The sequence below is a fragment of the Triplophysa dalaica genome, chromosome 16 (genome assembly GCF_015846415.1).
Source record: "Triplophysa dalaica isolate WHDGS20190420 chromosome 16, ASM1584641v1, whole genome shotgun sequence".
Taxonomy (NCBI): domain Eukaryota; kingdom Metazoa; phylum Chordata; class Actinopteri; order Cypriniformes; family Nemacheilidae; genus Triplophysa; species Triplophysa dalaica.
Genome location: NC_079557.1, coordinates 5,982,880 through 6,001,450, shown reverse-complemented (window position 1 = coordinate 6,001,450; position 18,571 = coordinate 5,982,880). Strand labels below are relative to the sequence as shown.

The following is an 18,571-nucleotide window of genomic DNA, read 5'->3' as shown; positions in this document are numbered from 1 at the left end:
AGGATAATCGTGTGAACATGAATAAACATGACCAGTCACCACATGGTGCGGTGCTATATTTCTGCTAATTAGCATGGCCTTAAAAAAAGAAAATAGGTCTTCATTAAAAATCCCTAAGCACATTATCGGCTTACTTTTGCATCTTTCTCAACAATACAGAATTAAATTGTTACCAATGGCTTAAACACAGAGAAATCAGTTTCATTTAATCATAAATATTTTTCCTATCATTACAATAGTTAAAACTAACATCCTAGGTCCAATATAATTATGCTCTTAGCAATTGTACATAATTGGAGAAGTATGTCTTTAATGTCACAGTCTGAGCATGTGAAATGACTAATTCACTTCATTACTTTATGTCGGTCAAGCATATTAACAAAACCTACCAATCAAAAAGTATAATTTGATAATTACATAGCACAGAGATATGGTTCAGTGGTTTTTGCATTGTGGGTAAGTATCCAGTGGGGCGTAGTACTCCAGCTGTCTCATCTTGAAAACTCAAATTTTCAGAGAGGACAGGAAGGACAAGGAGAGCAGAGCGGAGAAAAAGAAGATCAGGAACAGGCCAGAGGAGGGAGGTGGTGGAGCAGTGAAGAGAAAAGATGAGATGATTACAAAAGAGAGGGGAAGAGAAACGAGGTTGAAAAGTGTCTCTCCTTATCCTTCACTGATCAATCTCGTTGTCACATACTGTAGTTCTCACGCACACAAATATACACAAACATATTTTACTCAGCACTGTTTGAAAATACTCTCGCAGACTACACAGGTCCATTCTACACAGTGCTAGTGTAGACTTATAAGAGAATCAAACATTGTTATTATGCATTAATCTCTTGACTGTCCATTCTGAAGGCGAATTCACCATTTTAAAAAAGGATAGTTCACCCAAAAATATTTTTGTGTCATCATTTGTCAAAATTTACTCAGCCCCTTGACCTTTCAAACCTGTATGACTTTGTTTCTTCTGCAGAACACACAAGAAGATATTTTGAAGAATGTCTAGTGTATAGAAAGTCTATACAATAGTAGTTAACGGGACCAACATGCTTTATTTAAGAATATTCTTCAAAATAGGAAAGAGGAACGTCATACAGGTTTAAAATGACGAGTAAATAATGAAAGAATTTAAATTTTGGGGTGAACTATCCTTATAAGGAGCGATTTGCAGAGATAAAGAGACTTGAATGAGAAGAGCTGGGTAATCAAGTCACAGCGCACAACCGGGATTGTTCACTATCCATCAACTTACAATTTTTTTGCAAATATGTAAAGATGCCATGTGGCAACTACCGTAAACAACCAATGAGAAAGCATGTGGGGAAGTCACGTGATATACTTTATGTAATTATATATCGCAGTCCTGTAAGAATTTTTACTACCAACCAGAATTCCATCGACCCAGTGATATATGACGATTAAAACACATTTGACTTCTATTGAGTCTAGTTCTGTTGTTATCAATGATTAAATGAATTTGATTAAGGATCTAATTTACACTGACTTCTATTTAATATAATTATTTTATATATTTGTATTATATATCAATTCTCTAAGAGTGGCTCTATTGTCGATGTTTAAATTATCACTACTGCACAGACCTAATGAACATTTCATGACTTTTCTATATATAGTACACAAACAAGCGCACGGACGCACACACCTTTATTGGGTTGCAAAATGTTGCAAAAATCTCACATGATCACAATTAGATTAAACAACAACAACAGGCCTTCTCACACGGTGAATCTCGAGAAGTCTGACAATCCCGAGCTTTGATAGCTACTTCATTGTACCAAATTGTTCTTCATTTTAAAATCACACTAAATCTCCATGAATCACTTCATCTGCTCATTCATGATGCAGAGATACTCAAGCAATGCCCAAAAACCTCATAAAGGCAAAACAAACCATACTGGCAGCTTCGCAGGCCTGATCTATTTTCTCATGATCCTCTGGGAGTAATTCTCATTCTCTCTCTCTCTCTCTCTCTCCTGACCTGGTTTGATTGGCGGTGCTTCCATTCATTCAGCGGGAACTAATCAGACTCTCGGGCTCAGCCTTAAACTAAAGACAGGTCAAGAGGATGAGCGACTCGGGACAGTAGTACCACACACATGAATACTCAATGGACACAGGAAGTCAGAGTTCATTTTGGGGGGTTACTTCTAGTACCCTCGGGTGATGATGTTACACTCAACTGTTTCTTTAAAAGATAAAAGGTGACAGGACTTTTGTTTTGTAGTTCATTAAAAAAACTTCTATGGGATTTGGATAGATTTTGCTTTGGTCAAATACTCACTGTACATAAAGACCTTCAGTAAATTTTGAAAAACACTGACAGGAATGAATGTGGTATGGGTTAAATATTTGAGTGCATGTTCATGCCTGTTATTTCTCTCACTGGAAAGCAATGCACATATGAAACAGGCCATGCATGTTATGAATGCCTTTCAGCATCATACTTACAAAGCCACAATTGATATGTTCAATCACTGACTTTCTCGTCGCTTTCATTTACATTCAAGCAAACGTTACTTTATAGATTTAATATGTGCCCTAGACAGAATGAAACGCATAGGCACATAACTGTGGATTCATTCTAGTCTTGTAATAACGTGCAACAAATTATTTCATAATGGCAAACTTCTCTTTGATGCTTCCAATTTGTTTCCGTCCCACACGGCACGCGCCCGATCCCGCTGTCATCCTCTCGGCAGGACGTGCAGAGACACCCACGCTTTTGCTTTTGAGATGCATCTCAGCGAGCGATTTATTCAGAAGTATACCACTTTTTTTGTGAAAAACCCACAGTATCTTCATAAATATTTCATCATGAGATCTCCCCAAGGTGGCTGTGGAGATAAGCAGCCTGGAATATATTTGAAAGCCACATCACCTCACAATATCACGACAAGGCAGAAACGGGAAACTCGCTTAGGGGTTTTACATCTCATCATTTAGATTTACGAGTACTATCAGTCGAGAGAAAGCAAGTGATGACGAATGCCCTTTCGGGACCGAAGTCTTATAATATGTGCCACGAACTAGCTCGAATGATGGAATGAACGATCTGATGGCCAGCTAAGCTTATGAAGATCAATCTGCTGCTAGAAATGTACTAAAGTGATCCTGGTAAAAACTATTAAAAACACATGTCAGGTCTGTCAGGTGTTCTCTTTGTCTTGGTGTGAACATCGTGATTAGAAATGACTCGAAATGATTTAATTGGGAGTAAGCCAAGCCAAAGTCCCTGTTAGACGATTCACGCGGCAGACATCAAAAATCTGCAATTTAGCAAACGTACTATAAAAACTTTAGGCAAGCCTTAAAAAAGATTCCTGTGGAGAAAATAAACAGGAGCTATAGAGAAATTCAGAATATCTTTGTGACAAGCTAACTACAAAAATGACCCATGTCTCTGCAAAAATTCCAAAAGCTGACATCCAAACAAATCTTTTATTATTCTTTAAAAAGTGCAAAACAGACAGATACATTTTTGAGGTTAATCTTCATTGTGCTCCTGTCTCAGCATCAAAGTCTCAGAGAGATGTGTAGATGTGTCTCTTCCAAACAAAGCTATTGGTGCTCAGTAACATTTAGTCAATTAGCTGGTCCAAAGTAACCAGCCTGAGGCCTACAGAAGCTGGCGTACAGATAAAAACCAATCTGATGACATCTATAAAAAGCTTACTTGTTTCTATGTTAAGTGGTGCTTGGCCCCAGTTTCCAGCCCCATGCGCTGGTTAATGGCAGTGTTGTGTCTCAAAGTCTCACTTTCACACTGTTAAAAAAAATCCATAAACGATAAAGTACTGGCAGAAAATTACCAGTACATTTTCCTTTTAATTTATTTTACAGTAATTTCCATTAATGCTAAAATGTAGTGCAAAATGTAAAATACAGGTAAAACAATTTCACTATCTTTGCATTATTGTGGCCAAACGCTGCAGCTAAATGCGGTTGTCAATCCTCTTCTGTATACCCTCTTCTACTATATACTCTTTAGAAACCTTGTTTATAAAACGTCACTGTACGTTTACAAGCAAACCAAACAACTAGTTACAATTCTTTACACAATGCATCCAGTTCTATTTTAGACACTGAAATCGCTTCTGAAATCTAAATCTGTGTATTTTTTCTCCTTGCGGCTCTTGTTCTGCATGCAAAAATACTGTATGTGTCCAGACCGGTCTCAGCTAAATTTGATCCTAAAATTTCCTTCATCACAGTAGGATCCATCAAGGTAACCCATACATTACTGTATAGAGATAGCAAGCTGTAGCAGGTATAGACTTCATACACTAAACATGTGCCAGAAGTATTGACCTAGTAAACCATCAGAATACCAACAAGTTTACATGGTGTATAGTAATAGTACAAATGAAAACCAAATGGTAAACTTGTTGTTTACTCTACAGTTAACTACTGTTACACATAAAGTGCACTAAAAAGTATAATTTTATAAACTAAAAAGTGGCCAATTTAGTCCCAAGCGGTTTTCAAATAGTACACTTTCAAGCATAGTACTAGTCCATTGATAATTGTATACTTAATGCATAAACTACACTTACAAGTATACTTGAACTATAATTAAGCATACTTAAAAACTGAACTTCAAGTTCAGTATACTTCCTTTTGATAAGGGATAGTAGTTTTCTGTCCTATGGAAGTCAATACTGCCCCAAGACTGTTTAGTGACAAACATTCTTTCAAATATAATTCCTAATGTTTGCAGAACAAGAAGATTTGCACAGGTTTGGAACAACTTGAGGGTGACTAAATCAAAAATTAAAAAACTTTTCGATTTATGTTGCTATCAACTGTTGAACTAATCGTTGTGTTTGCCAGTACAAGAACATTTTCAGTGTCTCTTTAGGAACCATTCTGTATGTCATTCCGTAAAAGCACTCCATTTATCTTTCAAAGCACTGCATGACATTTGCCTAAAGGTTTTTTACACTATAACACAATAACAGAGTCACCCGCTGTCTATCAAACAAGAGCGAACGAGTGTGTCACTTCTCACTACCCTAATGCCATGAATCCAGTGCTCATGATTTAACTCATCTGAACCCTGCTGACTGCCGATAGTCCCAAAGGGAAACAATCTGTACCTGAACAATAACAATAACAGTGTATCCCAGCACACATAAACCGAAAAGAACCAAGGAACCGGTTACCAGGGAGAGGAGAACACAAACATATACACAGCGAGAAGAAAGAAGTTAAAGATGGATAAGATAAAACTAATATAAAAAGAAAGAGGTGGTGGTACAAAAAGCACAGGTTTCTTCTTTCAAGCGCAGTGCTAATAAAAAAGGCATTAGATGGATGAGAAGATTTAACTCACAGGTGGGAATGCCAATCTCTTCACAGCATCTTCAGGCATATATTGAAACCTTTAGGTTAATACATGATCTGTAATATCTCAGTAGTCTGATACTCACTGAGGAAGATGATTTTTTGTGTATGAAACAATGTTTTCTATTCTATAGACAAAAAACCTTCTTAACATAGAAATACAGGCTGTATGGGAAACAGAAGTCAAGGTCAAGTTTATTTGTATAGTGCCTTAAAACAACACGAGTGTTGACCAAAGTACTTCACATAGCAATAGTAACAACACACTTAAAAAGAACAAATCATTTCAAATGAGTAGTTAAACTACAAAGAAGTATACGACATACATTACATGAGATTTCATAAAAGAAATGCTAAAACACAAACTACAACCACTAATACAGTAAAATAAACACAAAAGGAAAACCTACTTATGAATAAGCATGAGAAAAAAAATGAATTAATAGATGTTTTAAAAGCAGTTAATGTTGTGAAATGGAGATCAGAATGAGTTGAGAAATACACTTTCTGACAATTACAAAATACATAACAGTAAACATTCAAAAATGACCAAAAGTACACTGTAAAAAAAGAGACCTGAAAAGGCATAAAGAGTGGATGGTTAACACAACAGAAACTTTTTTGTCCACCTTTGCTTACAGTGGCTGTGTATCGGACTTCCCTGAAACTTTCAACTCCTCAGGAGACTTCAATGATAGCCATCTTCCATAGTTCTCCATTGTCACATCCTCATGGGGAATTTTCATCAGAACAATGGCTATTGGTTGAAAGGAAACACACCTGCTCACAAAAGGAGCGATACATAATATCCCCGATCTAATGAAGAGCCATAAAATTGTTTAAACCCAGGTGTTACTTCCTTTATGTGTACTGTCCCTTTTATTTCGAAAATAAACGTTTGTTTGTTTTAAATCAGGCAGACTGTTGTGGTATAAAATACTTAAAGGAACAGTTCACCCAAAAATTAAAATTCTTTCTCCATTTACTCACCCTCAGGTGGTCCTAAATCTTTATACATTTCTATGTTCTTATAAACACAGATAAAGATATTTGGAAAATTTCCATTTAACCAAACAGTTCTTGGCCACCATTGACTACCATAGTAGTAAAAAATGCTTGTATATTTATTTGTTATGTTGAACACAAAAAAAGATATAAAAGAATGTAGAAAAGCAAACAGTTCTGGGCCACTTTTGTCTACTTCTTACTATGGTAGTCAATGGTTACCAAAAGATGTTCGGTTACTTTATAAGGTAATTTTAATCACCACACACTTTCTGCATATTGTGGTTTGGGTTTATGACACAAATTCTGATCCACACTTTGTGGCCTACTTAAGTACTGTTTTTTTTTAATGTATTAGTTTTATTTTTAGAACCTCATTTAAGGTCAAAAAAGCTGCAGTAACTGTGCAAGTGTGCTAGAAATATTCCAACTCTTCTAGTGCATCCTTTATTTTAAAAGCTTAAAAACAAATTCTGATTTGTTCTGACTACATTTGTTAAAAATAGGGGAATGTAAACTCACTAGTCGACATGCACTAGATTCGAGCCATAATCAGGAATCAGATTGTTCTGCCCCAATTAATCATCATCTAATTAGGCCTTAAAGGCCTACAAACAAACACAATCTTCTTTCCCGTGTTGATGTACGTCCCATCGACACACAAAGCTGGGGCAAGATATATCAAAAGGCTTGTCCCTTTAAAAAAAAAAAACAGCCAGCGGTCTTTAGTTTACATCACAGCCACGAATCATGATTCGGTGCAACTATGGGCAGGAAATACACCCACAAATACACCCATGAGTACATAAATGAGTCATTAAGATTCTCGGGCAAGTTTGAAGGCAAGAGAAAGACTTTGAATGCGTATGTTTCCTAAAAGTTTTCCAAATGTATTAGTAAACTATGTAGATGATCTCAGATCTAAAAAACGAATGAGCCAGACAACATTCAGTGTTTTAAAGAGCGTTTTAAGCGAAGATATTAAAGGGATAGATCACCCCAAAATGAAACTTCTGTTATCATTACCGTAACTCTCCATCGTGTTATTTCAAACCCATATGAGTTTCTTTCTTCTGCAGAAAATATTTGAAAGAATGTTGGAAACTGAACATCGGAGAGTGAGTAAATTTTGGGGTAAATTATCCCTTTAAGCATAGCTGGTGAATCTATAGTACTGGTCCTAAAACAGAGTGTTGTAAGTAGATCCATTTACTGTACATGAGAGAAGAAACAGCTAAACACAATCCCTGGTTAATACGTTACTCATCATTAATCTGATATAAAGACACATAGAGGTCATTGAGATTATATCCCTGATTAATACGGATTAGTATGTGTCTGTCTATATGTGAAGAATGTCTATGTTGGCATTTACTGCAATAACAAGTTCAACTGTTTTGAATTGGCTTATGCATGTATATTATCATAAATTAATGTTTAACTACGGGGTTTATTTATAAAAGCTCTCAAAGCAAAGCCACATGCGTAAACCAAACAAAAACGACCTAATGAGAGAAACTGAGATGCTCTGCACTCTTAAAATGTCTTTGTTTATTTAAATCAACAGCGCGGTAATAAAAACATTTTGGCTGAGACCTTCTTTAATGTAAGAACTGGTAAACACCTTGACTGGATGGTTTGTGTTATTCTCCCTGTTGCTTTAAGTAAAAACATTTTCGGAGTGAAAAACATCTCCGTTCTATTTCCGTCTTGTTAAATGTGCAAAACTCTCTACAGCGTCCTCAGGGTATGTTTGTTTGGGTAAAACACAAACTGCGAGAACAGAATACATGACTCTAGTCTGACATAAACAATTTTTGATTTTTCAATTAGTCGATTAAATAACATTAATGAAAGTGTGAAGATGATTTGTGTTTCTTTAAAGGCAAAAAGAGACAAAATATCATAACAGAGTGATATTCTACATATAGCTCTGAATCTGCCTGAAAGCGATGAATGCTGTAAAGTGAGTCATGCGAGATTACAATTACATGCGCTGTGAATATATAGACAGCAAATAAAAAAGCGCACTACGATAAGGAAACATCTACATGCCTTTAGTTTTGTACATTATAATCTAAGACAGGTTCTTACAGAAACAGTTTACCAAAAAATGACAATTCTGTCACTGATGACCTGAAATTGAGCTACTAATGAAACACTTGATGATCGTTTCAAGCTTTGCAAATTCTAAAACAAAGTTAAAAGTGTGTGTGATCCTGATAACATTTCAATTTGCCACATCTGCCATTTCAGATGACAATAACACAGCAGTTCCAGGTGGGCAAGGCCAAGGGTCCTCTCGAAAGAGTCAAAACACATGCTGAGCCTGATAAGCTACTCGTACATCAATCTCACGTCTCTCCTGAGTCTCTCTCTCACACACGTCCTTTTCCTTATTTTACATTCTCTTTTGTGTCTCCCTTCTTTTTATCTCAGCTTTCCTCATTTAAGCATTTCTTCCTCATCATTACATGCCAGTCTGGATCTGAGACTTCATTATCACTCCCACTTACACATTATCTCTGGCTTCTGTTGTTCTGACCCTTACAGAACCCAGTTTCCCCGGCTGTGATGCTTTTACGTAAAGTGTATAAACGCCCTCTTCAGTTCCAGCCTGGACGACACTCCCAACCTTTCAACAGGTCAATAACTCCAGGACCTCATGACCATGACATTTTATTGTTTCGTGGAAATGACTCAGTATACATGCAAACTTCACCGCGTAAGGAGCGTTTCTGTCTCAGTTTTGCTAAAGGAGTCATAGTGTGAGGAATCAAATAACACTTGATCTTTTAGGATAAAGGACTTCAATGTATACTGTAGCTTTAAGAACACAAAACTTCTTCCTTAGATCAGATAGATCATTTACTGAAAGTTAGCCGCAGGAACAGGGAAATTCCCTGCATTTCTGACGTCAAGATACATTAACATATGGCCTCATTTACAAATTCAAGTCAGTCATAAAGGTTTGGGTCAACTCTCCCTTTAAAGGTGCAATTTGGATATGTTAGCGGTATCTTGCGATCTGCAACCAACGGCTAACTCCACAGCTCCCCCCTCCATTTCGAAGCGCTGCAGTGGGTCTCACAGGACAAAGATGTCATCACGTAAGGTCTTTATACACCTCTGAAGTTAAAGAACAGTATACAGTCATACAAGAAGCCTTTGTATAATCGAGGACTATATAGCGATCACTGACAGTCATTCATTGCATTCTCTCTGTCTGTGTTTAGGCTTTTGTTTTCTCCCACTACACAGAGAAATCCAACCCACACAACATGTTGTTTGTGAAAGCATCTGTGTGTCAGAAAGTGAGTGAGCAGCTCATTTAAAAATAAGTATTTCCTTCAGATGGTATAGCAACCTTTCTTTCCACCCAACTGTCAGAACAGAACACCTGAAGGTTTGCTTTCGAACATACCATAATGCCACGCTAAGACCGGCGGTGAAATGTAAATGTAAATGCGACCGTCGCATTAGCAGCAGGAGCAGTTTAGATGTGACATAATCTGTACAGTTTGGGAGAGAGGCTTACCATCAACAAACATATAAACGCTACAATTGGACTATTCTAAAAGAGAAACAAATTCAATTTAAACAAAAATCTACTGAAGATGTATTATTAGACCTACATTTATTAAGAGTTAGTTACTCTTAAACTAACATTTATCCATATTAAATATTGAAACCCACTGCTATTAAAACATTTCTAATGACAATTTTTTTAAATACTTAATAAAACAAGGCTGAAAATCTATTTTCCCATTGTAATCATTATTGATGTATCTTTATGACATTATAGACCGTTTCATTGGACGCGCGTGCCGAGACCGCAGCTAACTTTCAGTCTGTGTTTGGCTAGTGTTCAGTAATTAAACTATTTATATTTTTATTTCATTTATGTTAATAAGAATTATTATTATTTTATTGTAAAACGATTTGTTGAATTTTGTTGCATCTTCATTTTATTGAATAAACAATTCGTTGAATGGGTCCTGTAGTTTTGTCGCCTTCACAGAAACCGTATGGTACATTGACATTTATCGGTTGAGCTTGGTATCGCCGTCTAAATTCAAAATAATGGAGAGACAAGTTTAGCCAAGTAACGGTTCTTTCTAGGTTTCTTTAGCTTGTTATAAGAAGTAATCTACGGGCACTCTATTGTTTGCAAATGTGTACCGGAAATTAAGGGCAGTCCACGAATGGGACAAGGGTTCGATCCCAGGGATTGCACATATTCCATACTCAGAAACAAATGTATTGTGTAATCAAATGTAAATCGCTTTGGATCAAATTAATGTTAGTTTGGTTTTGGGTATATAATCCACCTTTAAGATTCCAACACCACAGTTCTTTATACACCTTCTTTATACATCACCCTCAATGCCCCTAATGTCACCAGACAAATTCATTCAAAATCCTCCTAAAGCATTCTTGTGAACTGGCTGCCAACCAAAACCTCAGGTAAATCACACCAGAGGTGATCAAGGGTGTGTGAGTCTACTGTCTGGTGTGGGCAGGCAAGAATTAGGGCACTGTGCTTAAGCACTTCTAGAGAGCAACACATAAGCAGCTGTGTCCAACTTAAAAATATAACAGCCCATGAGTCAACTACATGCTGTAAATGACACTTCTGTGGCAACATACTTAAAACAGCCAAGCCAAGACTAGAATGTTTAAGCCATAAGTTTGCACAGACTTACAGATGAGGTGGTCTCTAGTAGTAATCTATTTGCATTCATGCATTTGGCATATGATGCTTTTGCAAATGCAACAAAAAATTGAGTTTGCCAAGTAAATAAAACTAACATGGAAGATGGCCGGGAACATGAAAACTGAAATTAAATCATTTCATAAGAATGATCGTATTATCCTCACAGATTTAAGTGAGGTGCATGATATTGATGAATTATTAGCAAACTTACTGTTTCTTTCATCAATGCGATTAAAATAAACTTTACTGTCTTTTACTCTACGGGCATATCGGTATCGCCCGATAAAGAATAATTTTAAATGTTATATGTAATAAAATTTAAGCCGATATATTATAGCCGATTTATCATAAATCATTTCCTCTGGTTAAACTTCATCAGCTGCACGCTGCTCACAGTTGAAGACTTTATGTCATGATCATTCACTTTCTGCTATTAGCAAAACATTGTTGAATGATGTAGGCAAAGAATGTTTTCAAATAAAAGCAGTTGTCCATTACTTGACTTTTGTTTCAGTCATTGCAACTTTATTTAAATATTTAGATAGTGTATATTTGCTTTATAATGGTTATTGGCCAAAATGTACATATCGGTCAGATGTGGGTTTCTATTACTAATGCTGTCAGTAGAGCACTGGGCCTAGAGGAGGTCAGTGTAGTCATGTGGAGTTGTGACATGCTTTAGCCCTTAGGTGCACCACACTCACACTGACTGGAGTCATGAAAACATGTGACTGCCAAAGAGGGACATACTGTATCCAACACTCACAGCATGTGAATTCCTTCTCAGACATCAATATTGCTTATTAAATTTAAATGTGTGAAATTTTACAGATTTTCATAAAATAATCATAGTCTGGCACTCGCTTGAAACAGTTACTGTGCATCTATAATATGCAGTAAGGAGATGATTTATTGAATACGTTTACTGTATTTTGAAGGAAAAGTACAGTATATAATTTATCCACACATGCTGCTTTTTCATGAAAGGAAAAATATCACAGATGTTTAGAGTTTGACACTTCTTCAAATATATTCCTCGAGTGTTCCACAGAATAAAACACCACAGAGATTTGGAAGAACATGCAAATTAGTAAAAAAACAGAACATATTCCATTTAATAAAAAAATCTAGTGCATCCCCTGATAGCACACATACATCTGGCTTACGTCTATAAGTCTGCATTTACATCTGCAAGACATCTAAAATGCATAGTTTGCTCATCTGCAATACGTCTCAGAGATGTCTGCTGTCAGACATCATATAGACCGCTAGAAGATGTCTGTAAGATGTTTATGATTTAGAATGGATGTAAAACTGCTCTTTCTAAGATGTTTAGCAGTGGTTTTTAGGCAGCAGATCTTAAACAAACGTATTACAGATGTTCAGACGTCTCTGAGACGTATTGCAGATGAGCAAACTATGTATTGCAGATGTCTTGCCGATGTAAATGTAGACGTCAAATAGATTTTAGCCAGATGGATTGTGCTATCTGGGTCTGTTTCCGATATTCATATTATAAAATAATGGACAAAGACCGTCCATTGTTGCTTAGTGGCATCTCTTAAAATGACAGCAACTTCTTTAAAGTTTGTGACTCATTTGAGACGTTATGGACATGAATATGCGATATACATCTTTACACCTGTAACCTTTTTAGCCCTGCCGAAATGCGTTGGCAAGATAAAAATATCATCTTTTTAAACTTTATTCCACATTTATTCTGACCCCTTGATATCACAAGGATTGCTGGTATTATCCACAAAGACTGCTTTCTTTGTTCCATGCACCTTGTTGTTTATGTTAAGTTGCTACACAACATTTCTTTCGACATGAATATGTAAAGTAAGGCAAAGACCGGAGAAGAAAGAAGGCCAAGAAGAACAAGATAAATGAGCTAATATGAATAGAAAAAAGTACAACAGAGTGAGTAGAAGTTCTCAAATCTCCTCTAGAGACAGAGAGGGGGCAAAGAGGAGCTGCAGCAAGCTGGCGTTCATTAGACATGCGACTAAGGATGCCATCTGTGGTGAAGGCTAGTGTGCCATCCTTTAGATACCCAGGTGGCATGAATCATACTGAACTTTGGCATGGAAATAGGTGACAAACTTGTAGCAGAAGTACTAATAATAGCTGTAGATCACTGGGAAGAGCATGGCAAGGCCAAGGTCCTGGCTTTGAAAGCCAGATGATACACAAATTAATTTTATATTATAGTATATAGTATTAGAATTTAAATGGAGTTTTTGGTCCTCCAAATGGGGGCTGTCCTAGGGTCAGTTGATATCCAGGACCTAAAGTGATAGTTCACCCAAAAATGACAATTCTGTCAAAACTTTTTGACTTTGTTTCTTCCGCAGAACACAAAAGAAGATATTTTAAATAAATGACCCATAAATGATGACAGAATTTTCATATTTGGGAGAAGTATTACACACAGACTATCACACAGAGACATTACGAATAGAACTTCATTGAACGAGCTGGTGTTGTTATCTACTAAAAAGTTGAAGGAATGTTTAAAGTGGTGTTTTAGGATGTAAAAATTATATTTAATTTTAATGTATGTACGAATGTATGGATTTAAAGTGTTGTGTACACCCTAGGATATGTAATGTGATGTGTAATGAAATGTGAAAAATTTAACATTATTTAAGTTTTATTTATGGAATGATGAATGGATTTTAAGTGTTGGACGGACCCCAGGAAGACCAGTAATGCCACTGTACAGAACTACTGGGTATCAAATAATAAACAGAGAGCAATAAACATAATAAATAAAACAACTTTTAATAAGAAAAAAATCCCCAAACCACATATTTGCAATATCCTCTGTCTCCCATACAGACACACACCTGTCAAAGCAAACATAGAGTCATACCGACATTATCTCTTCAGAACACAACACACTGACAAATAGAAACAGCTTGTTAAGCATGTCCTGGAATTAAACCCTGTTTAATAAAGTTCTGTTTAACAGTGTCCTATTGAAATCTACTAAAGCAATGCATTTCTTTCCGAATGCATTCGGTATTCACACCTCGTCTACACTACAACATTCAGACATATGTAGGCCAATGGGAGAAACTCACAGTCACTAGAATATTGTAATGTTGCCCTGGCAACTGCCTCTACTGCATCTCCCGCAAACAGATGGAGTCAGGCCCTTCACCTGTATTAGTTTTTGGTTCTATGCATTGTAACCTCATATACAAGGAAGTTCACACTACAGTAGTCCTCGTGGAATTATTCGATTATCAGAGAAATACAAATGTTTATTCTGGCACATCCTGGGAGATTATTTTTGTTAAAAAGGCGAATATAGAATAGATAAAATGTTGGTGTTGCCTTTACAAAAAATATCAGAATAAAATGGTTTTGAAGAAATCCAAAAATGGTTTTAAGGAGCAAAATGCGACCAAGAAGAAGGTTCAGAGCGACAGTAAAGGTTGCCGTCAGGACAGCCTGGCCAATAGTTGAGAATAAAGAGATCCTAAGTATATTTCCAGGCAATATGACTGAAACCTAACACTTAAACTGTGTAATTGTTAGGCCATTACTGGGCAATCTTTCCGAGCAGGCTTTCATCTCAAGGAGCTATTTCCTACATCTTAAAACACTAACCGTTTCATCTGAAAAGTAGACAGGGATAAAGTTCTGTCTATTATGGCGTTCAACAAATTCCACACACATTGGAGCAAGCATTGGAAAAACAGTGCTTGGATCAGAATAAATATTCATAATCTTGTTATCATCACATTCTTTTGTCCTTACATTTACTTATCCAAGTCCATCCAAATCTGAGGATCAAAGGATATGAGGATGTCTCTCCACCCCTACCCACATAGCTAAACGTAATACTAAGAAATCATTTCCACAAACATATTTAAAGTAAACAGAGTTGTGAGCCGTTTGGCCTATGCAGCTGCTATACGACTGTCTGCAAACTGGAACCCTGTCAAAGAGCTTTCATCGATTGAATAATTTTGCCAAAAGACTACAGCTGTGGCTATCAAAAAAAAGGAAAGAGGAAGAAAAGACTGCGGTCGGTTGTGTGTTTAGAAGACAGCGTGGATGATTTAAACCTGAGGACAGGGATTTATTACTTAAACCTTTTGCGTCTGGACACTTATGCATTTGTCCAAAGCAATGAATCATGAAAAATAGTACACAATCCTATAAAAAAATGTACAACACAAGCATTTGGCACATTTCTTACATTTACATTTAGACATTTGGCAGACGCTTTTATCCAAAGCGATTTACATTGCTTTATCCTATACATTTTACATAGGTATTTGCAATCCCCTGGGATCGAACCCACAACCACTGCTCTTACCACCGAACTACAGGAAAGCTGTAGTTATTGTTGTTGATAATACAAGATTCACCTGTGGCAGGTTGCAAAATAAAAGCACAGCAACATATGGGCAACCAGATTAGTGTTTAATCTGGTTAGGAGGGTGACTCAATGGGTCAGGATCCTAATCTCAAGATTTACCAATTAATGATGTACACAGTGGGATGAACAATGAGACCGATTTAATATGGAGACAACACAGGTGGCACATCTCACACATTAAACCTGCCTGCTCATAATAAACAGTGATCAATAGGAATCATTTGATTACAAATAACAATCAAACAAATAGACTGTGAATGAAACACCTGGCACGGGTGCAAAGAAGTTCAAAAACACCACATGGGTTGAGCTCACCTTCAGGGAAAGGGTTAGGCTGGACCACGAAGAGGAACGCGTGCATCATGTTAAATAAGATCCCGATGGCCCCGGGCTCGTAATAGGCGACGGTCTCATAAACTCCGGAGGGGACGAAGCCGAAATCCAAAGTTGTCCGCGCTGGAGCAGCGGGAGCGGACTGCCTCCCCTGAAGCGACCCGGACGTCAAGCCCCAGCACAAGAAGATCAGTCCCGTTTTCCACAACATGATCAGTTCTGGTGTATTTCCAAGTGAAGTAGTGTTAGACGTATTTATAACGTCAATAATACGGTGACCAAGGGAAGGTACAGTGTAATAACAAGATTGAAAGACATCTCAAGTCCTGGTGTCCGGAGAGGGATTCATAATGGTGGTTCTCCGCGGTTCGCGGTTCCTGGAGATCACGAAGCGCTCCTCTTTCTGCCGGTCAGACAGTCAGATACCCTGCGATAAGAAATGATGATGATGATGATGAGAGGAGGTTTTAGGTGACTAACGTTATACCCTCCCCTGTGTGGATGTATCGGATGCTCTCTGTGCTCCCCCTGTCGGATGCTAATGAGAGTGCATTTGCATTGACAGTTATGCATATATTTGGAAGACCATGTCGTTCAAAGCAACTTTTACATTTAATCTTTAAATATTTATATATATATATATCATGTTTTTTTATTGTGCATTCCAACTGATATCAGTCAAACTGCAGTGGGTTTGTTTTGATTTAAGCCATTATAACTCAAATAAATACAGCTAACAAAACAAAATGAAAACATGATAACATGACATTTTAAAAACGGAAATGAAACTCTTCAGTCTTTTAACAAAAACATATTTTTTGTCCCTTCATACAGGTTTAGTTCTCCCAAAAAAAGAAAGTTCTGTCATCATTTACTCACCTCCGGGTTGTTCCAAATCTGTAAAATGTCCTTTGTTCTGATGAACACAGATAAAGATATTCAGAAGAATGCTTGTAACCCAACAGTTCTTGGCCACCATTGACTACCATAGTGGGAAAAATTGCTTTATACTTTTCTGGTGAACACAAAAGAAGATATTTCGAAGAATGTCAGACAGCAAACAGCTCTAGGGCACTTTTGACTACATTTACATTTAGGCATTTGGCAGACGCTTTTATCCAAAGCGACTTACATTGCATTATCCTATACATTTATACATAGGTATGTGCAATCCTCCGGGATCGAACCCACAACCTGATCACTGAGCTACAGGCTACCTTTGTGATTTTTGGTAGTCGATGGGGTCCAATAACTGTTCGGTTACAAGCATTTGTCCAAATATATTTTTCCGTGTTCAACCAAACATATGCATTTATGTAGGTCAACCAGGGTGAGTAATTCATGACAGAATTTTCCTTTTTGGGTGAACCGTCCCTTTATAGGTGGAAATCAATAGCTACGTCTTTACAAGTTAGGCTATTCATATACTGTTTAAAATCTCCCTACTGTGGTTTGAGTGGATGTTGCCATTTTTCTGTCTCATTTACCGACTCCAGAAATGTAAAACTGGCTTTTTCTCAAATGAAAACATTAAAAACTATATTTTATAAAGTGTACCCTTTTTCCTACAGTATTTCCTCAAAAGGTCAAAAGGTACTATCTAAAATGGTCCTGCTATAAACCATTTTGCAAGATGTAAAGAACAGCTGGTCCAGCTGCACTTCCAGTTTCAGGTTTTAACGTTACAAGTTCAAAATACATTCAAAACACAATCAATAGGACGTTAAGAATTGAATCAATTAAACTAACATATTAAAGATAGTCTTAAGAAGTAGTAAAACCTATACTTAAAACTACTTGATTCTTTGCTGTCTACCAAAACTTAAGTTTGGGTCACATAAGGCTTGTTTATGTTTTTGACGCTTTCATTCGGCTAACCACAACATAATTTCTAATACAAAAAATCACCATGGTAACTGCTCAGCTGCTGAGGTGTGTGAAACCTCATTACTGACCAACAAACATCCATCTTTATAATGCTAAAGGTTGACCATTACCTGGATCAACAATTTTTGTTGGTCTTAAAGCGACCTGCCTGTCCTGCAACCACTTTCTCTCTCAAAAATCAATGGAAAATCCAGAAACATGTCAATCACAAATCATAAAGAGTTGTGGTTATGTAAGCAAAATACAAGGATAATCTTTTGTAGTTGTTAAGCTTTTCACTCGGTCCTTCATCACCAAACAACTTCACCCACTGAGTGGGCTCATATCTCCAACATGACTAACATTCCTCATATTTTATTAAGACTAAGAAAGACGCAAGGCAGTACTGATTCTGAAGCAAGAACATGAGGTACGTGTACTACTTTGCACATAAGGTCATTTTGGAATCAAATGCATACTGCGCTTTATATGACAAGCTAAAACACTTAATCTGTAATCAAAAACCAAATCTAATCCCCCATAATAATTCAATAACAGATAATATTCCTAACTGGAAGTCCTCGATCACCTTGCAGGTTTCATAGGTCAAGCAAGTCTCCCTAAAGCATTTAAGCATGAGGGATACTTCATAAAGAATGTCAGAGAGATGCAGGATGCTGTATAAACATGACATCAAAACAGGAATTCCCATGATTATATTCCTGTTTCCTGTATTGGATTAAAGGATTTAATAGGAATGCGACTGGCAAGGAACGCTTTGTGTCAGATTTTACTAAACAATGATAAAATCTAACCATGCCACAACACTGACGCTTGTTTGGACAAGAAAGGATTATTTAAAGTTACAGATTATGGTAGTC

The 18,571-nt window shown here is 36.8% G+C and overlaps 1 protein-coding gene across 8 annotated transcripts in view; it reads right to left on the bottom strand.

Moving 5' to 3' along the window:
- prom1a (prominin 1a) overlaps positions 1–16,399 on the bottom strand; it is a 46,485-nt gene extending 30,086 nt beyond the window's left edge. For 4 of the 8 annotated variants that reach the window (XM_056769423.1, XM_056769420.1, XM_056769422.1 and 1 more), the window contains exon 1: positions 15,807–16,396. In XM_056769423.1, the coding sequence (XP_056625401.1) occupies positions 15,807–16,035 (229 nt within the window). In that variant the 5' untranslated portion in view covers positions 16,036–16,396. Of the gene's footprint in view, positions 1–15,806 lie in introns of all 8 variants that reach the window. The other 4 variants (XM_056769417.1, XM_056769418.1, XM_056769419.1 and 1 more) reach the window with 3 other exon arrangements.
- Positions 16,400–18,571: the final 2,172 nt, after the last annotated feature.